The sequence below is a fragment of the Sinohyriopsis cumingii genome, chromosome 2 (assembly GCF_028554795.1).
Source record: "Sinohyriopsis cumingii isolate HCF-2022 chromosome 2, ASM2855479v2, whole genome shotgun sequence".
Lineage (NCBI taxonomy): Eukaryota > Metazoa > Mollusca > Bivalvia > Unionida > Unionidae > Sinohyriopsis > Sinohyriopsis cumingii.
The window spans coordinates 3,808,412-3,832,439 of NC_142962.1; the positions used below are offsets into that span (position 1 = coordinate 3,808,412).

Genomic DNA, 24,028 nt, shown 5'->3' on the forward strand with positions numbered 1-24,028 from the left:
TCAAATACTTTGTCTGTCTGAATGGTTAGTGTCACCAAATGCTTTGTCTGTCTGGTTAGTGTCACCAGTTGCTTTGTCTGTCTGAATGGTTATTTTCACCAATTGCTTTGTCTGTCAGAATGGTTAGTGTCACCAAATGCTTTGTGTGTCTGAACGGTTAGTGTCACCAAATGCTTTGTCTGAATGGTTAGTGTCACCAAATGCTTTGTCTGTCTGAATGGTTAGTGTCACCAAATGCTTTGTCTGAATGGTTAGTGTCACCAAATGCTTTGTCTGTCTGAATGGTTAGTGTCACCAAATGCTTTGTCTGAATGGTTAGTGTCACCAATTGCTTTGTCTGTCTGAATGGTCAGTGTCACCAAATGCTTTGTCTGAATGGTTAGTGTCACCAATTGCTTTGTCTGTCTGAATGGTTAGTGTCACCAAATGCTTTGTCTGTCTGAATGGTTAGTGTCACCAATTGCTTTGTCTGTCTGAATGGTTAGTGTCACCAAATGCTTTGTCTCTCTGAATGGTTAGTGTCACCAAATGCTTTGTCTGTCTGAATGGTTAGTGTCACCAAATGCTTTGTCTGAATGGTTAGTGTCACCAAATGCTTTGTCTGTCTGAATGGTTAGTGTCACCAATTGCTTTGTCTGAATGGTTAGTGTCACCAAATGCTTTTCTGTCTGAATGGTTAGTGTCACCAGATGCTTTGTCTGTCTGAATGGTTAGTGGCACCAAACGCTTTGTCCGTCGGAATGGTTAGTGGTACCAATTGCTTTGTCTGTCTGAATGGTTAGTGTCACCAAATGCTTTGTCTGTCTGAATGGTTACTGTCACCAATTGCTTTGTCTGTCTGAATGGTTATTGTCATCAAATGCTTTGTCTGTCTGAATGGTTAGTGTCACCAATTGTTTTGTCTGTCTGGTTAGTGTCACCAATTGCTTTGTCTGTCTGAATGGTTAGTGTCACCAAATGCTTTGTCTGTCTGAATGGTTAGTGTCACCAAATGCTTTGTCTGAATGATTAGTGTCACCAAATGCTTTGTCTGAATGGTTAGTGTCACCAGTTGCTTTGTCTGTCTGAATGGTTAGTGTCACCAAATGCTTTGTCTGTCTGAATGGTTAGTGTCGCCAAATGCTTTGTCTGTCTGGTTAGTGTCACCAATTGCTTTGTCTGTCTGAATGGTTATTTTCACCAATTGCTTTGTCTGTCAGAATGGTTAGTGTCACCAAATGCTTTGTGTGTCTGAACGGTTAGTGTCACCAAATGCTTTGTCTGAATGGTTAGTGTCACCAAATGCTTTGACTGTCTGAATGGTTAGTGTCACCAAATGCTTTGTCTGAATGGTTAGTGTCACCAGATGCTTTGTCTGTCTGAATGGTTAGTGTCACCAAATGCTTTGTCTGAATGGTTAGTGTCACCAAATGCTTTGTCTGAATGGTTAGTGTCACCAGATGCTTTGTCTGAATGGTTATTGTCACCAAATGCTTTGTCTGAATGGTTAGTGTCACCAATTGCTTTGTCTGTCTGAATGGTTAGTGTCACCAAATGCTTTGTCTGTCTGAATGGTTAGTGTCACCAATTGCTTTGTCTGTGTGAATGGTTAGTGTCACCAAATGCTTTGTTTCTCTGAATGGTTAGTGTCACCAAATGCTTTGTCTGTCTGAATGGTTAGTGTCACCAAATGCTTTGTCTGAATGATTAGTGTCACCAGATACTTTGTCTGATTGGTTCGTGTCACCAATTGCTTTGTCTGTCTGAATGGTTATTGTCACCAAATGCTTTTCTGTCTGAATGGTTAGTGTCACCAGATGCTTTGTCTGTCTGAATGGTTAGTGGCACCAAATGCTTTGTCTGTCAGAATGGTTAGTGGTACCAAATGCTTTGTCTGTCTGAATGGTTAGTGTCACCAAATGCTTTGTCTGTCTGAATGGTTAGTGTCACCAAATGCTTTGTCTGAATGGTTAGTGTCACCAAATGCTTTGTCTGAATGGTTAGTGTCACCAGTTGCTTTGTCTGTCTGAATGGTTAGTGTCACCAAATGCTTTGTCTGTCTGAATGGTTAGTGTCACCAAATGCTTTGTCTGTCTGGTTAGTGTCACCAATTGCTTTGTCTGTCTGAATGGTTATTTTCACCAATTGCTTTGTCTGTCAGAATGGTTAGTGTCACCAAATGCTTTGTGTGTCTGAACGGTTAGTGTCACCAAATGCTTTGTCTGAATGGTTAGTGTCACCAAATGCTTTGACTGTCTGAATGGTTAGTGTCACCAAATGCTTTGTCTGAATGGTTAGTGTCACCAGATGCTTTGTCTGTCTCAATGGTTAGTGTCACCAAATGCTTTGTCTGAATGGTTAGTGTCACCAATTGCTTTGTCTGAATGGTTAGTGTCACCAAATGCTTTGTCTGAATGGTTAGTGTCACCAAATGCTTTGTCTGAATGGTTAGTGTCACCAATTGCTTTGTCTGTCTGAATGGTTAGTGTCACCAAATGCTTTGTCTGTCTGAATGGTTAGTGTCACCAATTGCTTTGTCTGTGTGAATGGTTAGTGTCACCAAATGCTTTGTTTCTCTGAATGGTTAGTGTCACCAAATGCTTTGTCTGTCTGAATGGTTAGTGTCACCAAATGCTTTGTCTGAATGATTAGTGTCACCAAATACTTTGTCTGATTGGTTCGTGTCACCAATTGCTTTGTCTGTCTGAATGGTTAGTGTAACCAAATGCTTTTCTGTCTGAATGGTTAGTGTCACCAGATGCTTTGTCTGTCTGAATGGTTAGTGGCACCAAATGCTTTGTCTGTCAGAATGGTTAGTGGTACCAAATGCTTTGTCTGTCTGAATGGTTAGTGTCACCAAATGCTTTGTCTGTCTGAATGGTTACTGTCACCAATTGCTTTGTCTGTCTGAATGGTTATTGTCATCAAATGCTTTGTCTGTCTGAATGGTTAGTGTCACCAAATGCTTTGTCTGTCTGGTTAGTGTCACCAATTGCTTTGTCTGTCTGAATGGTTATTTTCACCAATTGCTTTGTCTGTCTGAATGGTTAGTGTCACCAAATGCTTTGTCTGAATGGTTAGTGTCACCAGTTGCTTTGTCTGTCTGAATGGTTAGTGTCACCAAATGCTTTGTCTGGCTGGTTAGTGTCACCAATTGCTTTGTCTGTCTGAATGGTTAGTGTCACCAAATGCTTTGTCTGTCTGAATGGTTAGTGTCACCTATTGCTTTGTCTGTCTGAATGGTTATTGTCACCAAATGCTTTTCTGTCTGAATGGTTAGTGTCACCAGATGCTTTGTCTGTCTGAATGGTTAGTGGCACCAAATGCTTTGTCTGTCAGAATGGGTAGTGGTACCAAATGCTTTGTCTGTCTGAATGGTTAGTGTCACCAAATGCTTTGTCTGTCTGAATGGTTAGTGTCACCAAATGCTTTGTCTGTCTGAATGGTTATTGTCACCAATTGCTTTGTCTGTCTGAATGGTTATTGTCATCAAATGCTTTGTCTGTCTGAATGGTTAGTGTCACCAAATGCTTTGTCTGTCTGGTTAGTGTCACCAATTGCTTTGTCTGTCTGAATGGTTATTTTCACCAATTGCTTTGTCTGTCTGAATGGTTAGTGTCACCAAATGCTTTGTCTGTCTGAATGGTTAGTGTCACCAAATGCTTTGTCTGTCTGAATGGTTAGTGTCACCAAATGTTTTGTCTGAATGGTTAGTATCACCAAATGCTTTGTCTGTCTGAATGGTTAATGTCACCAAATGCTTTGTCCGTCTGAATGGTTAGTGTCACCAATTGCTCTGTCTGAATGGTTATTGTCACTAATTGCTTTGTCTGTCTGAATGGTTAGTGGCACTAAATGCTTTGTCTGTCTGAATGGTTAGTGTCACCAAATGCTTTGTCTGTCTGAATGGTCAGTGGCACCAAATGCTTTGTCTGTCTGAATGGTTAGTGTCACCAAATGCTTTGTCTGTCTGCATGAAAATGTTTGATGTTCCCATAACTTGCATGACAGTCATCACGAACATGTAATGTCCATTCTCTCAGAAGGGTTGGTCATGTTGTTATGAAGTTCTAAAGAAAACCCTTTGTTTTTGTTTTTTTTATTTCTTGGGGGGCGGATGCAAATAATGTTATTCAGAAATCTGATATGACCACCAGTTTGGTTCCTTTTTGATGAGGAAATGTTTTTAAATGATTTAGTTTGCAAACCCTTCAATCAGTCTGCAATATAGCTAATGTCAGCACTGCCTTGGACAAATGGTATCAGATGTTCAATGCAGCCTTAGACAAGCATGCCCCAATTAAAACAAAAAGGGTTAAACACCAAATTACACACAAGTGGATTACCCCTGAGATCAATGAGGCTAGGCACCTAAGAGATAATTTCCACGAGAAAAAAGACATGCTGTAGAAAGTGGAGAAATAAAACTAAGCACCTGATAGATAAGGCAAAAGAGAAGTACTATAAACAGGCTATTAATGAAAGTAAGAGTATCAAAACATTGTGGAGGCATCTAAAAGAGCTGAACCCACCCAAGAACAGTTGTCTTCCCCTAGACTTAAGTAATATGATGATAGAGCAACATCTGTACAAGACATTGTGGAAATGTTCAACAATTTCTTCATTTGCATCTCCAGTAAGAGTATTCAGAAGCAGACTAACATCTCAATTGAACTTGATGCTCTTCTATTATTTATAAGAGCTAAAATTCCTGATAATTAGTTTTCAGTAGCTAATGTTAGTAAAGCTGATGTTTTTGATATGCTAATTAAGGTGAATATTAATAAATCCTCTGGATTGGATGGTATTGGTCCACGAATTCTTAAAATTGCTGCACCAGTAATTACAAAGTCACTAATGCATATCAGAAACTTAAGTATAATGAGTGGTAATGTTCCAGAAACACTAAAATGTGCAAAGGTTACACCTATCTTTAAGAAAGGAGAAAAGGAGGATCCAGGAAATTACAGACCAATATCAATTCTATGTGTATTGTCAAAACTATTTGAAAAGCATGTAGTCATTCAGGTCTATACATTTTTTGAAACATACTCTCTATTTCATAAAGCGCAATCAGGATTTAGAAAGTACCACTCGTGCCAAACAGAACTTACCAAATTAATTGATCTTTGGCTGAAGGAAATGGATACTGGACATATGACTGGGATTGTTTTCCTTGACTTCAAGAAAGCCTTTGATCTTGTTGATCATAAAATTCTGCTGCAAAAGTTGAACTGTTACAGGTTTGACAATCCTTCTTTAAACTGGTTTAGATCATACCTAAAACAAAGGTCTCAACAAGTAAGCATTGGCAATATTAGCTCTCAGACTTGCACTATTCATTCAGGAGTCCCTCAAGGCTCAGTTTTAGGCCCTCTCCTCTTCCTTATCTATATTAATGATCACCATTAAATAATGAATCCACAAATACAGATTTGTTTGCAGAAGATGCAACCTTGTATACATCTAGTTCTGATACTGAATTTATCTAAACAAGATTAAATTCAGACCTTATTAGAGTCCAAAACTGGGCACAACAAAATAGGATGGTAATTAATGAAGGTAAAACAAGATGTATGATTTTGGGGACATCACAAAAGCCACACAAGTCAGGGAACCCAAAACTATCTCTTGCAATAAATAATCATCCATTAGAAAATGTCAAACATGAAAGGCTTGTAGGTGTGTCTGTAGATAATAATTTATTATGGAATGACCATATTGGTAAGCTTTGTAAAACAGTGTCATCCAAAATTGCCCTTCTCAGCAGAATCAAGAAATATTTACCTATGGAAACTCGCAATCCATACTACAAGTCATATATTCTTCCAACAATGGATTATTGTTCTAATGTATGGGGAAACTGCTAAATCTGAACTTGAACGGATTTATAAACTTCAGAAACGAGCAGTACATGTAATTTTAGATGTATCTGTTGATCATCCCTCAAAAGCATTATTTACAGAACTCAAATGGTTCACAATATATGGCAGGATAGATTTTCACAAGGCAGTTCTTTTATATAAATGTCTACATGGAACTGCACAAGAGTATCTTCGGGACTTATTCAGGCCTTTTTCAACACAATGCCAGTTGAGATCAATATCACATGGAAACTTTCAGTACCAAAACCAAGAACAGAGCAATTTAAAAAGAGTTTTCAGTACTCTGGTACAGTTCTGTGGAATAAGCTTCCACTACATGTAAAAATCTGCTGAAAATATTAGAGTATTTAAGAAAAGATATCATGAGCATGTATGTGTTTCTAATAATGGAATTTAATATTTTAATACTAAACATGTTAAAATAAACACTAATTATTGCTATCTTCATATAATGTACATTGTTATAATTTCCTTAAGAAGGCCTCTAGAGAGAATAGTCCTTGACAAATGAGTCACCCTCTATAAATAAAGCATTATTATTATTATTATTATTATTATTATTATTATTATTTTAATCATAATGTTGTTGTATGGAACAGCATTTTCCCTCGTGAAGTACTTGGTTTAATATTTTTTTTAAAAACATTTATGCATTTGTTTCAGATGGGACCATTTGTTGACAGTACAAATGAAGAAATCAAGGTAATGACTTCAATAGCTTAAAATAATTTAGTCTTCAAACATATCAAATTTACTATTAAATGGAGAAGAATATTTTTAGATTTAATAGTTTAAATTATGCTGAATTTAATGCGTTACAAAACAAATTAATTATGGAACATGCACATAAATCTAGACTTAATTTAAAACTTATGAGGTCCCATTTGATATGCACAAATTCTATTGCATCATACATAATCTCTTTATTATGAGGATCCAAAAATTTTAAGCCACATCTATTGTCATATATTTGTCCAATAGTCAATAAATATGGGTAAAAAATAAGGATGATTTACAGATAGGTACATTAATGAATACTTTTACCAGGGATTTGTTTATGTGCACATTACCCATTTACAGCACTTAGTAAATTTAAACCAGTATACATGATAACTGTATTGTCTATAATCTCAAAACTATCATCAGTCTAGTTTTGATGGTGTCCTCTTGTCATCAAATACATGATGTACTGACATAAATCAAAACCAAGTGTTGTGTTATGGGATTTGTTTTGTCCTTAAGTTGTGACACATGGTCATCACTTCGTTGCCAGAAGCACTGAACAAAGTAGAAGTAATTTGTTAATGTTTCTTGTTTAGCAGTTGCGCTATTCAACTGAACTTTTGGTAGTTATAATAGATTCGTTAAAAGCACTTGTCAAAGAATATATTGTTATGTATATCTGGATTATATGTGTTAATTTTCAAGATGATAGATTGTAAGGGATATTTAATAAATATCATTAAATATATAATTTTGTCCATTTTGTACATTACATAGCTACAAGAAAATGGTTTGGTTTGTATTTTTAGATGAGATAACTTTGGTTAACATGTTTTTGTGACCTTTTAACTTTGGAAGCTGTAAGAAGAAATCTTGTTGACAATTTGATGGAATGAGTTCAGGTCATTGGATTCCCCTCTAGGAAAACCATTTGACATAATTTCTGATTGGTTAATTGCTAATGAATCGGACCGTGTTTACAGATAGAATGATCTAAAAATGATTATTCAAACCTTATTCTGATTCTGAAACTGCATCTTAGGTCTTCATCTAAGAAATAATTTACTGAAAATGAGCTTCTTCAAATATGTTACCTGATTATAATACCTTAAAACGCTAAAGGTTATCTGCCCATGTAGATGGCAGTTTCATAGAGTGATCTCCCCCATGATACTGGTATTGGCACCAAATCCAGTGAAGTCATCAGTTACTACTTTTGCTTGTGTTGAGTACCACGCTCTCTATAGAGAGGTCTCGCAAATCCATACCAGCAGTTTAGAAGTTTTCTACCTCACAACAAGCAGGAGGGGTTTCATCTTTGAAGGGAAGTATAGTCATCTATAAATTTCTAACTTTTCTGTTCTTCCTTTCATGAATAACAAAGTTTCAGAAATTTCTTTGTTATTATTTTGATGAATTCACACACTTTGGTGTCTTTGTACATACATGTATAGGTCATGATGGTGTCCCTTCACATTGCTGTAATCATATTAATAAGTGCTGGTTTGCTGCATGATACAGAAAACTCATTTAATATTGCCATATAATTTCCGCTGTGTCAGCATGCATAAAGTTAAATGTCTGTATTGTCTTAATGTCAGTACATGATGCTTTACTGATTTTAACTGTATAGACTGTCACTGGGCCTTTCTTACAAGTAACATTGTCTCTTAATGGACATTGTAGCATCTACTTTAAAAGTATAATAATAATACATCAGTTCTTTTTTTTCTGTGCATGTTTAATATAGAAAACTGCTGTATAGCTTCTGCCATGAGTGAATAAGTACAGGCAAGTTTTCTATACATGTTTTACTCAACATGCCTGTGATTTTACTGACCGCTTTAGTAATTAGAGCATCCGCCTTGGATGCAGAGGTCACAGGTCAAAATCCTAGCCAAGTCATACCAAAGACTTGTAAAAATGGTACTAACAGATGCCTTGCTAGGCACTCAACATTAAGAGGTTAGTGTTAGCACTGGTTGACATGATGTCAGGATAAAGTGACTGGGTCGGACATCATGTATGTGGCATGATGCCTCTGTGCTAGACATCACTATAAACTGGCCTGCAGCATACATGGTAACGATATGACTGAAATTTGTTTAAAGCTACATTAAAAATCCAAAACACACACACAGCGATTTTACCTGTATAGGCAGTCAAAATTTGGCCTTCTTACTGCTAAGTTGTTACTAGAATTAATTTATTTGGCTTCCACTTTTTACATGTAGTTACTATAAGTGATGTGTCTGTGATTTTATCTTATATTCAGTCAGAATTGACCTTCCTACATGTTACTTTTTACTAGAATTGATTATTTAGCATCCACTTTGTAAATATTAATAGTGATGCTGAAACTCTATACCTGTACAGGGCCCTTTGTAACTTTGTATTTATCGTAGTTTGTAACTCTGCATGGACATAAATGTTCATAAAGCAGGACTACGTGTATATATTGTCTGCTTTATTTTGTCTCGCAGATTTCGACCATGGATATGACCAGTCTGACAGCCAATCAACTTATGTATTTTTCTCTGGTTGTCATTCCTTGAATACATGTTGGACTTGCATATTATGGATGGAAGTCTGTGGGCGGCAATTCTTTGGGTACAAAGGAGAAGGTACAGAAGCAGAGCTTGAGGGACAAAGATGTAACCGGCACACAAGGGTTCGAATCCATGTCATTTGCTGTGGAATGATACAGAGCCTTAGTTACAGTCTTGCATATCAGAGTTATGGATCAATATCCCATAATCTGTCTCAGCCTCAAGTTGTGGACAATATGCTAGCCAAGATGGTCAAGTTCCTTCACAGACAGCTTAGCCATATAACTCTGATTGCATTTGACCACAGCCACAGTTGATTCTACATTATGAGCCACCAGAAAAAGAACTTGCTCAGTTCAACAACTCGCACTTCCTGCAGACATTGCCCAGTCTGTACAGGCACTCTCGTTGATTAGTGTAACGCGTATAGTGCTGCCAAGCACTTCCTGTGGACGACATCCAGTTATATATATAGATACTCTAATTGATCAATCTAATAGTACCTCTTGACACTTCTTGTGTACAGTGCCCATCTTGGTGCCTTAGTTTCCAAAAGATGTCTCCTTGCTTAAACTCAGGCCTCTGCCATCCCAGACCTGCCCACCCTTATGATTTTGCTGTAAGTCTTACGAAAATTACCCATAAAATATGGACTTACAGCCTACAAGCAAACACTGTGGAAAAATTATCATTGCCAAAAAAGTCAGAATATTTGGTTTATCCGTGTTTGATTAGGATCCGGGTTTCATATTAGAATTAGTGAAATTAGTCAGGGAACCAGACTAACTTTTCAGCAGCACCCCAGATGCTTTAAACTGCACCTGTTTGTTCATGCGAAGCATCTGCATGATCAAACTATTGATTATAGAATTTTTTTTTAATGGCATCCAGAAAGTGATGCATGCTTAAGACGAAAGGGAAAATAAGCTCCTAGAAAGTGTTGATAATCAACACAGAAAAATAAAATGGAGTATTCAGATTCTTGTGAATAAAAGCTGGAAAGGACACAATTACGTTTATTGGACAGCACATGCCAATTTGAGTATCTCTCTTGGCTGGAGGTATGATTGCCATTATCTTTTGAAATGGAACAAGAATTTCCAAAAATTTCATCTAGTTGAGAGATAGCATTGAATTGCATAGGGTTTGGAACTAAAGTTTGTGCAACTGTACTAGTGGTAAATGAAGTCTACGTGTACTTTACAAACTTTTCAGTTGAACATAATGTTTATCATTGCAGCGTCAAACTTTTAATTACATTTTCCAGCTTTACAGTGGCAATTATTGATATTGTGTTACACCTTACTCAAAACTGGTCAATCTTGCAGAAAAAAATCAACTGCCTTACTGAGATGGACTTATCAGGGTTGACAGGTCTGCCATCCATAGGAAGCCTCTACTTAGTAACACCGTGGAAGTAACAGGATCTAACTCAGAAGGTACTGCAAGTGTCGTGACTTGCCATCCTTGACATTCTTCAACTACTTTGCTAGTACAAGAGGCATAGGCTTCTACACCTTAATACAAAAATTATGAAAACTGGCTGTCAAGTTCCCTTGACGTTATCAGATATTACTTTGATGAGTGAAATTCTGCCTTGCAGGCATGGTCTGAAGAAGATTTCTGCCCACTCCCATTGGAGTTCTGTCCTCTTTCCTCTCTTGCCAGGTATATGTCTCCCAAGATCTGGAGACCCATGTCTAAGGAATAATCTACTTTCAGTTGCTTCCACAACCTAACATTACTAACAATTATGGAGTGCTTACATTGTCAGTTACAAGTTCCAAGCGTCTAAAGACATTTATTTCTCACGATGCCTTTCCATGTTTTTCCATTTGGATACCTTTGATTCAGTTTGTTATGTCAAATCAATAGGATCAATGTTGCACCTAATATCTTCAATAGACAGCTTACCTTCTTTCACCCCTATTCTTAAAGGAAATATGTGGGAGCATGTGTGGCCCACTTTATAGCATAGAGCCCTAACCTACTATAATCATGGCCACAACAGGTGGAATGAGATGCAATGCTTTCTACCTCCACTTTAAAGACCATCATAGGCCAATCTACGCTTGAAATATTCATCATCTAATCTCTTTTTTAGTGATCAGGTTGATGAAGTTTGCAGCAAGCCACCACAGATGCATTCCTTCCATCCCTTATATTCTCAGCTACAGCCAAGGGATTTGCAATGATAATAAAAAAGGTTGCAGGTATGTCCCTAGGTCACATGTCACAGGGAAGCAGTCCTAACTAATTTACAACCATCATTAACTTAAGTTCCCCTGAGCTAAGTGGAAAGCTCTTTATTGGTGGCTGGAGAACCTATGTGGGAATTCTAACAACTCCACTGTGGTGAACTTGTCTCAAACAGCAAAGTGGAACCAAGTACCCATACCTTTGTGTTCTTATCTGGGGTTTTGTAAGCTTTCTCACATACCTTATGGGACCAGGAATAGTCTCTTCGCTTTAAGGGGACATATCTATATCCACTTTAATTGATTCTCTGAAGGTATTATGATTGGGTAACATATTTGAAGAAGAAATCAATTGTATTTAGGAAACTATGTTTCTTTGATAATACTTACCCAATCATAATACACATCCACATTTACAGCCTACCCACAGTCACATCGATATGAAGAACATGTCTTCCATTCCAGTAGTAACTGACGATTTCATGGGATTTTGTGCCTATTTCCAGTATCAAGGGGATATCATTCTTATCTGCCACCCAGGTGGGCAGATAACTTAGCTTTTAGTGAGAAGTTTTAGCCTGAGAGGTAGTAGTAGTTTCAAGCTATTATGACTGGGTAAGTATTACTGAAGAAACATTTTACTAGAGCAAATTGGATATTCCTTTCATAAACATCAGTCTTAGTGGAGTCAAATAGTTGTGTGCATTTAATTGATTTATTTCAATTATTCATTTGGACTTTAGGATTTAGTTTTGGATTTACTATGAATTTATGTAAAGACCTTTTTGGATTAGATGATTGTGATACATCAAGACTGTTGGCACATCCGCACAAGATTGAACTTTGTTTGGATTGCCACTGAATCTCATTTGGAATAGTCAATACTTTCGGACTTATTACAGAACTTTTAGGACTAATTAGGATTTCATTCACCATGCTGTAAGTTATTTTTATCTTTTGCTTTCTATATTAGGAAAATAAATTATTTGATCAATATTTTTAAACTTGTTGGTGTTCAGTATTTTCTGTTACTTAGTTTAAGACCATAGAGTATTAACAGTTTTAGGATAAATACAGATGAAGTGGTTATCGCTTTATGCAAAGTTTGAAGTCCAAATAATGTATGTGGACAAGTGTCTGCACGGAATTTTACATTTTTTTAAAAAATTATATGAAATCGGCCCCCAAATATCAATCAGTATCAGGTACAGGTTTGGGGGCTGATTTAACATGCTGTCAGTTTTCATTCATGTCCTAAGTCAATACTTTTACACTAAAATCCTTGTATTCCATGTTATCTCATGTTAAAATAAGAATTTCTATTAAAGGTAACCTTTTAAAACAAAATTTTTTCACTTTTCAGAAGGGGAAGTTGACTTGTACTTTTGACACACTATTCAGAAGACAAATAGAACAAATTGCGGCTGCAACTGATCGGTTAGTGAACTTTTTTGCATAAGGTCAAACTCTGCTAACCACTAGAAGAACTTTTGAAAATGATCATATTAGTGGCATGGTCTTGGTATTAGTGTTTGGATTTTAGTACTCATGTTAGATACTGTTTCTCTCGGAACATCTTCAAATGCTTTAAGGACTTTTTTAGGCAAATATCTTATTTACTTACCTTGAAATGTTCAGACATCATTTTAAGAATTTTATTTATGTACTCATTTTCAGACAAATACAGCTATACAGTGATAAGATAAGAGACAAAACCTGCTTTCAGAAAGGTGGGGAATAACTTGCTTTTAACAGGAAATGACTTAGGTTTTATGTTTGATCCAAACTGTCTAAAAAAATTGGAGAACCATGTTTCACTTATAATACACTCACTAACAGTTATATAACAAATAACATTTGTTCAAAACTGAAATATTCACCTGTGGATAAGAAAATTGTAAATACATTAGAAGGCTGTCACCTTTATCAAAAGAGATGAATGTTTAACACTTCCGTTGTGGACAAGAATAAATACCGCAACGGGCACGTGCCAGTCACATGTATAGGAATAAAGTTTCAGTTAATAACAATGTATTTGGAAGAAATAGTAAAAAAAAAAAGATTCTTTCTCCTTGGTTTTATTTTTGTGAATTTTTAATTATTTGAATGTAATTCAGTTTATGTTAGTCTTATAAAGTTTATGTGCTGGACTGCACATATTGGAGTTGGCTCATTGGCCTGTACACGACCATGTGCAGGTTTTAGCCGTGTCCACAGTGGAGTCGGCTCATTGGCCTGTACACGACCATGTGCAGGTTTTAGCCGTGTCCACAGTGGAGTTGGCTCATTGGCCTGTAATGACCATGTGCAGGTTTTAGCCGTGTCCAGCATGGAGTTGGCTTATTGGCCTGTACATGACCATGTGCAGGTTTTAGCCATGTCCACAATGGAGTTGGCTCATTGGCCTGTACATGACCATGTGCAGGTTTTAGCCATGTCCACAGTGGAGTCCGCTCATTGGCCTGTACACGGCGATGTGCAGGTTTTAGCTGTGTCCACAGTGCAGTCGGCTCATTTGGCCTGTACATGGCCATGTGCAGGTTTTAGCCATGTCCACAGTGGAGTTGGCTCATTGGCCTGTACACAACCATGTGCAGGTTTTAGCCATGTCCACAGTGCAGTCGGCTCATTTGGCCTGTACATGGCCATGTGCAGGTTTTAGCCATGTCCACAGTGGAGTTGGCTCATTGGCCTGTACACAACCATGTGCAGGTTTTAGCCATGTCCACAGTGGAGGTGTTAAACAGAATTTTAAAGCTGAAGACTTTAACTTAAATAAAGGGTAGCATATTCGTCTACTCTTCCGATTATTTATCTACCGGTTAGTAATATAATTCAAAACAAATGTTACTTGTTATGTCCATGTCAGCAAGCCAATGAATAGTTAAATGTGTGTCCACATTTTTTTGACCATTTAAATCATACATATAACTTGTCCTGTGTTTTTGATCTCCAGATGTAATATTTTATGATGTATTTGGACAGAGGAAAAAGATTTAATTTTTAGCCATGCAAAGTCAAGCAGAAAACACAGTAATAATATGATTTGATTAGAGGAAATGCATTTGAGGGAAATCTTGCTGTCTACCATATATTTGACCAGTTTCCGTACAACGCAGGAAGATTTTATTATTTTATTTTTTCTCAAATGGTTGTTGCTCTAACAGTTGACCTCCTTGAAATTTAATGAATGAAGCTCGCTGCATGTTAGAAGATATAATGACCATGCAATCATTATGGTTGTTACCTTTTTACTGGTGTGGGTTATTACTTACCTGTCAGGTGAGCACATGGTATTGTAAAAACACCATGGCAGTGATTTATTCCTTCACATTTCTGGTTATGTTAGTTGGTTAGAATACCTGTTGGAAGTATCAGATGAGGCTTGTATTACTTTTCACAATTTATAACAGCTGTATGGTCTTAGTTTTGGGGTTTGTGAAATGAGAATGCAGAAGAAAAGAAAATTAATTAAATTTTCTATTTTTGATTGCTTGGTGGTCTTTGTACTTGGCTAATTATTGGGCAGGGTGTTATTGTAAATTAGTTCCACACCTTTAGGTTTCATTTCTTTTTTCGTCTTGTAAATAAATTTCATAAAATAAGGCAAAGCATAGTGGTTGTCTGGTCTTTTTGTTTTTGTGATCTTATTGGTATATGTGTGTGATTTGGATTTTTAACATAGCTTTAACCTTTTTTCAGTCATATCGCTATGATGTCTGCAACATGGCAGTTTATAGTGATGTCTAGCACTGGGGCACCATGTCACAGATTTGTAGTAGGATGTCCCACCAAGTCACATTATTCTGACATCAGTTCTAACACTAACCTCTTAATGCTGAGTGCCTATCGAGACAGCTGTTAGTACCATTTTTATAAGTGTTTGGTATGACTCGGCCAGGTTTCGAACCTGCAACCTACCACATCCGAGGCAGATGCTCTAACCACTAGGCACATTATCTTATTGGTTGGTGCCTTAACACCTCATTGTAGATTGTTTTCTATGTTACATTAGAGATTTCATTATCTGTGCAATGAAAGTCAAATTTTTGAGTGTCAGGAACATAATTCTATTTCTGATGATTACTGGAAAGTTTTTCTTTTTTTTAGTACCTTTAGTACCTTTCACTAAAATATGATTAAATTAGAAATATCCAGTAGACTATTGATTTCTTTTCAGTATTTATTTTCCTTGCAAAGACTAAGAATGATCTCAAGTAAAGAATTAAATATTTGACCACCAGACAAATTGAATTTGATCATCATTACGTTACTGGATCAGTGGCAGCACTCCAGATAACATGAGTAGTTTTTAGAGTTGTAAAATGGTGTCAAGTGTTTATTCATAAATCTATGGCATTATTTTCACTTCTGTCAAAAATATCACCAATTTCTTAAAATACTTCATTTTTATTTCAGGTTACATTGCCACGTCATAGTGCTGCCATCACAGCGAGATATGCATCATGACTTTGTCTACCCCCAACCTCCATTCAGGAACACTAATGTTCAGTACAAGGTTAGACAATAGATACGCAGTGAAAAGTTTGATTTGGTCACGGTCACTAATCATATCATACAAATGATTGCATTTCGTCTTTTACCCTACTCAGTTCAAGTCAGCCATTGAAAAGGTTTTGTTACAAGGTAAAAATGGTTTCTACTTGTGCTCACCCTATCCATTTTGATAACTAGTGAATCATCTTATGCATGGAGATGATTTATTAAATTCACATGTTCTTACCCAAGCATCCACTTAACTTGGACTCCACTTTGGTTAGAAAGTGTAGTCAGTTCTTGTAACTAAATCAAATTGGTACATATTTACTAGGCTGTAAGTTTTATTGTCAAACCTGCCTTGGAGGAAGCTTAGCACAATGATCACCTCAGTAATTGGGTGACATATTTTGATGTCTTAATTTATAGAATGGTAATATCAAATAGGGGGTGACTCTGATGACTTTTCATGAGACTTGTTGTAAATACACCTCATATTTTTAAATAGCGTCTGGGATCCAAACAGTTTCAGGATGAGTCCTGGACTCCTCGCTTCTTTAACTCGGGAGTCCCGAGCTTATTCCTGATAGTCTCTGTCAAAAACTTGCAAGTCCCTCAGTTGCAAAAGGATGGATAGGAAAATTAAAAACCTATGAACATTATTCTGTTACATATATGGATTCAATTCTTAGCCTGTTTAGATCACATTAGAGAGATACTCTTCTAGTAATTGTTCCCAAAACTTTATATCATTCTGCATTCTACCATCTGGATACTAGTTGTTCAAATCAGTTTTTGTACTTTTTACTGTTCTTTGACTTAATAAATCTTTGTACAGCATTCTGGCTTCATACCTGTTTACCTAAGTCTAGCCATTAATTTTTCGACAGATCAGCTATGGCCAACTCGCTGAGGCTGACCAAATATATTAAAATGAGAGCATCAAGGAGGGAAAATAAGACATGTCACAGAGAAGCATTACGTGGAGAAACGATGCATTCTTTGAGAATTTAATGTGCATTTGACACAGAAGCTTGGGTCTCTCAGAGTTCTGTAGTGTTTGTTAATACCATATTAGAAGAGTTGGTGCAATTTTTTGTTACACCTGTAAGATGGAATTAATTTTCCCGCGGCTACAATGTTACAACTTTTTTGTTTGTGATTTTATTTTTTTTATTTTTATGCTTCAATTACTTTCCTAATCATATTATGTTAGGAATATTAACCTGCTACCTCGTTAATCCAGCCCTAATAAAAGACAAAAAAAAATGTCTTATTGTCTTATAACAATCCAACCCTTTTTGTGTTCCTGTGAACCCATCCAATATTCATTTATGATTTATTGTGAGGTTTTATCGATCTACTGCAGGTTGTATGCTCTATTTTAAAATTTTTGCCAAATCTTGAGTGATTTGTAACTTGTCGTGACTTATCTTGTAAGACGGGGCCCCAAGTGGCTGAGTGGTCTAACGTGCTCTCCATTACGGATCACTGCCATCTCACCTCTGTCTGCGTGGGTTCAAGTCTAGGATTCGGCCAATGTAGGTATGTGAGAAAGCTTGCCAGTAGCTTCTTGTGGGTTGGTGGTTCTTTTCCGGGGTTTGCCCGGGTTCTTCCTCCACCATTAATACTGGCCGCCATGCATAGCTTATCGTTTGCTGAAAATGGCGTTAAACCCAACATCAACAACAACAACAAAATCTTGTAAGACCACCATCCTACCACACTATTGTTGACCTTATACAAGGTCATTACAAGTTAGCATACCTTTGACCGTATTCCCTTACTCCATCCACTGTGGAGTTCTTATTAGTGAAATTCTGAAGTGCTACTTCATAATTATGATAGTTTATTCGGCTTTCACGCTGTTTTGATAATATTATGGTTTAATCATTAGGTAAGCATTGTGCATAAGTTTATATAGGACCATAGGATTCTGTTATGACACTTTCACTGATCTTTTAGTTACGAGTGTTTGAGCGACCTAGTAATTTGAACTCATTACTAGTTTTTGCTTTAGTTTGTGTCTTTTGTGTCATTTCATCAAATTTAAATGATCTACATGTAACTTCAAAACGTGGAAGTCTACCATGACTCTTGCATTGTTTATCGTATGTATACATTATCTCTAATATGCATCATCTAAAACATAGTCGCAATTTATGCTTTAGCTAGTTAGTAGGATACTAGTTTGTTAATCTATGCTTTGTTTTCTCTTTGTGAAGAATATTTACTATATGTATGACGTGTTCCCCAATTTTAGGCAGTCCAAGTAGCATAAGCTGTGCCTCGCCCCCCCCCCGCACATTCAAGCATGGTCTTTGGGCCTGTAAGTCCAGGTGCGTGGGGTTAATGATTGATTTATTATGGATCCAAATAGTACTGCTGCACAAACACCAGCCATCCAGCTGACACTAGCAGAAATCATGACATAACCAGCCGTCAATCCGACATCGGCAACCCATGCTAACACCAGCAGATCCATCCGTCTAGCCATGTGGTTGGTACCTTTATCAAATACTAGAACGGAGATTTCAATGAGAAATCTGCCCATGCCACACTGTCGGTATCTTATCTTTACAATGCCAGAGATTTCATTGAGAAATCTCTGTTCAACCACGCCTTTGGTGCGGCCAGAACTGGCAATTGCCAGACCGTTTGTATACTGCCAGCACCAGAGCCAATCACATGCCATTCACACCCAATCAGTTGAATCTAATACATTTCAAGACCGCACTGTCACCAGCCGTCCAGCTGTTCCAACATGGGGTCCTTACAACAATGATTTAAAGGGATCTTAGTGACAGATCCGTCTATCCAATGTACTTTCGGCAAGATGACCTTTCTACGACAGAGATTTCAGTGAGAAATCTGTCCAGTCAAGCCTCTGTAGCAGCTGGTACCAGTGATAGCTGGACTGTCTTGTATCCTGCCAGCTTCCAGGCCGATCATTCGCCATGCAAACCTGCCGACAGCGCTGTCCGCAAGGGGGAGCTAATGAAGTTTTACTGAGGATGGAATTGAGTCTTCATGCCACCTGGTATGTCTTTTCATGCACTGCAAGTAGACCCAGCTGGGCCTCTTCACAGCGTTTGCAGCAGAACTCCATCAAATCCACCATGGAATGGACTGAAGTTAGCTTTCCAGCTGACGTCAACAACAATTTCTTTCTTTTTCCAGTTGCTGGCATCTTCAAAATGCCCCCACCCATGCCGCTGCTCTAAAGAACCAGTAGATCTCGTTGAGAAGGAATAAATGGACTTTGGGTGACAGATGCCTTCAGAACTAATCTCCGGGACTTAGGGTGACAGATGCCTTCAGAACTAATCTCCAGGCACTTGACAAGAATATAGTAGCTGTTCTACATATGCTTATGGTTTTTTTACGGTTCAAAAGCCGGCTCCATACCTATCAGAGCTGGTTAGAGATGTCGTTGCAGACAACCGGCAACAGCCAGGATTGCTTGGTTATTTGTCCAGGGTTGTTCACAATACCATGTCTTTGACAGGTTCGGCCAGTCTATTCTTGATACAATGTGTCTCATGTGTACAATCCATGGTGTTCATACGGTATAATACCCTCCCTTTCAAGGCGACCCTGTTCAAGTCACCATTGCTTTGGAGGAAGATTGGAGGCAGGCAGCTCAGGTACTGCCCCTCCACCTCGTGGCTCAAGCCATACAGGTGTTTGGAACTAGTCAGTCCCCGTCAGTGTGAAGGGATGTTCAGCAGCCCCAGGACAGTGGATCTCTTTAGTCACACATGCACCAATATCAGTCCCTGGGATGCAATCATACAGGGGTAGTATGAAACCGATTATTAGCTCACTGGACCTCCCTTTTTCCTCGGGGGTGGGTGGGGGGGTGGGTGGGGGGCGGGCTGATCTAGGTCACTTGGAGTGGCTTCAGGTTACATTCATCGGGAGATGGGTGCGTTTTGACAACAAACAATACAGCGCAGAAGATTGTGCTAAGGCCACGTTCCCCAACATTTTATTCAAGACTGTTTCTTTTGGGAATGCAAACAACAGGTAAAGTCCCTTCATCGACTGGAGTCTTCTCACCCAATTTAAGATGGAGACAGTGAGATCATTCCACCTTCTCCATCAGACGAGGCATTATGCTGTCAGTCTCAATCTGACAGACACATACTTTCACATCCCTATCCACCCTGTGTATCTCAAGTTTCCCCATTCCATTTACCACCACGGTTATCAATTCACCATCCTTCCCATCATTAGCCCCTGGGCTTTTACTCAGATTATAGATCACGTCATCTCCCTGTTCTGGCTGACATCATCGGCATCAATGGCCGCATACCTGGGAAGCATCTTAGAGAAACACATGGTAAATTCTATCCTACTTTAAGGCGAGAACGATCTTCCTAGATCATCTAGGCCTTTTCACGAACTGGGAAAGTCAGACCTCCATCCAGCCCAGAACTTCATCCATCTGGGTATGGAGTTCTTAACCATCCAGAATCTGGTGCAGCCCCTTGTGTTTGTTGAATTTATAGAGTCCGTTTCCAACAGGACTTGGATTTCAGTGGGAGAGTTCTTGCACCTCCTCAGTTTATTATACGGCAATCGATTTGAGCCTGCTTGGCCATCTCTTTCTGCAAGCCTTGCCAGCCTGTTGGAGCCTCATTTTATGTCCTCTTAATCAAACAGTCATGATCACGCCTGGAATTCTATCATTCCCACATCAGTGGGGCAATCCAGGTTGGCTGACCATTGGAATCCCGCTGAAGAACCTCCAGGGAGAAATAATGGAAGGCTCTGTCGCCAGTGCGGGGGTGCCCACCTGTTGCTGACCTTCATTACCATCAGCGACACCTGGGAAAATGACTATACACATCAGCATCCTAGAAATGAACGCTGTCATCAATACCTTTCATTTCTGTAAAGATTGCTTCATCGGTGATAACGGTTCTCTTCTTGTCTGCCAACTGTGGTGGTGACCTATCTCCTCAAATGGAGAGGTATCAAATCACTTTGGTGTGTTCTGACTTGGTATTTTCTATGTGGGTTTAACAATCTCCATATCAACAGACAAATGAGGCATCTTCTGGCAGCATCAGTAGCTTGGCCAAGAATTAGTCCAGAGGTGGTCATGTCCTTCACACGGAATGACCCTCCATCAATTGGTCTTCACTTAGGTTTGCACACTTAAAGGGTATCTGATGATCAACCTCTCGGCGATGAGGTGGAAACAAAAGCTACCAAACTTCGTCTCTTCAGTTCCAGACACAAAAGCTGTCAATCATCTGGGAGGGGTTGTGTACCTCTGCTGTCTCTGCCATGGTGCTAAAGTTGTGATGTCAAAATGTCAAGCCCTGAGTCACTCATCTACTTTTCCTAATGAGAGTACACCAAGGAAGATTCCAGCCAACCTGAATTGACCACCCTCTTCTTCTACAAACTTGGCTCTTAACATGACAGCCTTGTGAGTCAGACAATTCCAACCTTCAATTGTGGTTCTTTTCTCTGAGGAGAAACAGTTGGGCCCCAATCGCTAAGGCTACCACCCATTATATTCTACACATTCTGGCATCACGGCAACATCTTTTTGGGCAGGATAGAGCCTATCGGATTTTTTAGACAGTATTGGTCTCTTCAACCAATATCCCTTATTTTGTCTCCAACTTGATCCAATCCGCGGTTTTCACATGGCTCGATTTGAACCCCTTCAAACTTTTAGCTTACACATTGCTAAAGTCACTATCATACAGACCTTGTTTCCTGATAGCTTTAGTTTCTGCATGCAGGATAAGAGGCTGCATACCCATTTATGCTGACCCAAATTGCTTTTTTCATATCAGAGGGTTTGGTGGTTTTCATGATACCATCAGGCTTCATGGCCCAAAATAGGTTACCATCTGTCAGTAGTCAAACAATCATCCCTTGCAAGCTCTCTTCTATAGGCAGGTTGAGAACAGCAACTATGAAAGATCATATTCATGCTCTCAAGGACTCACTTGCAGCACTCGGATATGTCATGGCATGTGCAAATGATGCTTTCTCCCAGTGTGAGCCGGAACACATGGCATCACCCTTCAAGCCTTTTCTTTAGGGTTGAAGTGGGTCACACAGTTGGTGTACTCTGATATCTCACCAGATCAGAATCACCTCACATAGCATACTGCTCCAAAGTTTCAAGCAAAATCTGTGAGCCAGAACATGGGATATCACACTTCATGACCTTTTACTTTTATACATTTTGTACCTATCTGTTATCAAACGGGCCACTGCCTAAGGGTTTTTAAATGTGTTCAAATAATATCAGTCTGACATCAGATATTGTTGATGTTACATTGGTCCCTGAAACCTGCAGCCACCCTCTGATGTGGCATGCAGCCAGTATATTAGTAAATAAAATGTCACATTTTCCCTCACAAGTGGCTGCAATTTACCTACTGTGTTCAAAACCAATATTTGATTCATATGGTAAGGTAAGTAGTCCGGTTATCTTTTCTGGTGTCTGTTCCCAGATGTCAGTTTTTCATTACTGAGATAATTGCTCTAAAAAACATGATAGCTTGTACCACTACGGTTAGTATTATATCATTACTTACAAATGCTGACATTTACTGGAAATAGGCTCAGAGTTATGGGCTTCACACAGAAGTTGATATTTTATAAATATTGTAACATATCTTCATGTAAACAGAAAATTCTTAATTCAGCAAGATAAAGTCAAAGTTATGTGACTAAATAACAGTGGGGGGAGAGGTCAAAAGTTCTTTCCCAAAAATTTGATATTGGAAAGACTCAAACATCATAACATATAAATATTTAATGTATGTTCACATGAAATAAGCCTATTCTTGGTAAATAAATGTATTCAAGTTACATGTAGCTTTTTAACTTAATACACGTACATATACTTCAAACAAATATAATCCTCCTCAGGAAAGACCACCTCTCTTCTAAGGCCACTTTCCTGGTGCAGAAGGAGTGACCTTATAAGAGGTGGGTCACTATTAAAATATCAATGAACAGAATTCAGCTTAATTAAGCTTCTTAGTAAAAGCTTCTTTCATATTCTTACCAATGACATATTACGCCAATTTGCCATGAAGTGATTAGTTACTATTAAAGAAAACTGAACAGTATTTGAACAAATTTTACAGAAAGCATCCTGTCTAGAAACCCTTGAAAATATTTGCTGATCTTTCAGATATGACAGCAGGTACTAAAACTTAAAAACAAACTTTTAGAATACCATTATTTCAAAACCGCTGGACAAAATTTGAACAAATTTGGAACAAAACAATAGAGATGATGCCAATCTGTCATCAAATGCAGCTACTGTTTTGAAAAAAAATAGAAGTTAGAATGTCATCGTATTATCTCAGATTATCTGCCCTTGCATTTGGCTTTATGATATAAGCAGACTCAGGCCAACTTAGGATTTGTTTTAAATTTTTCGCCATTTGATTCATTAGTAGATTGTAGTGAGACTACTCTGAATTTTGCTAGAGGATTAAACATGGCTGCCAACCCTCACAATTTTGGCGTGAATTTCACGACTTTTTCAGCGATTTATGGATTCACACTGCAAGCAAAAAATTCACAAATTCTCCAGTTCTCAGTTATTTTAAATCTGTTAATAAAATAACTGATTTCCTGTTAAGCGTTAGTCGGGATATTGGCAGTTGCCAAAACTGTCCGGTACTGCTGGTTGCGATATTAGTAGAACTACAGCCGATTGGTACAGTTGGCCTGGTAGCAAGCATTTTAGCCTATTTTAATCTATGTTTATAAGATTAGTTTTAAAAATGCTTTTGGGAGAAACTGGGGCCTGCGTCACCAACACTGATTTGACTTACCGTTCGGCATCACATCTAAGATCTTGAAAATGGTTTCACCACCAAGGAAAAAGAAATGTATTGCTCAAAAAGTGAAGTTTAATTTGGAATATACCAAAAATTGTCCTTGCCTTCAGCCACACAAATTTTAGTATTGGGCATGGTGGCAGAGACAACATGAGGTAGCACATCGTTCACAAAAAAACAGAGGTTGGGAAAATTAAGAATTCGCAGATTTCAGCTCTGCAGTATTTTAAGCCATCAACAGAAGACGTGCAAGCTACCAATGCTGAAGCATTATTTGTGAGTTTTCTTGTTGAACACAATCTATCTTTATCAGCTGGAGACCATGCTAAACATTTGTTCTGACAAATGTTCCCAAACTCGAA

General features: G+C 38.2%; 1 protein-coding gene across 1 annotated transcript in view; it reads left to right on the forward strand.

Annotated features, from left to right (window-relative positions):
* The window catches only part of LOC149804254 (DNA polymerase alpha subunit B-like), a 64,734-nt gene that overhangs the window by 21,525 nt on the left and 19,181 nt on the right, over positions 1 to 24,028 (forward strand). Inside the window, exons 8-10 of the mRNA XM_089951265.1 lie at positions 6,528 to 6,566; positions 12,698 to 12,771; positions 15,754 to 15,853. Of these exons, the coding sequence (XP_089807391.1) occupies positions 6,528 to 6,566; positions 12,698 to 12,771; positions 15,754 to 15,853 (213 nt within the window). The remainder of the gene's footprint in view (positions 1 to 6,527; positions 6,567 to 12,697; positions 12,772 to 15,753; positions 15,854 to 24,028) is intronic.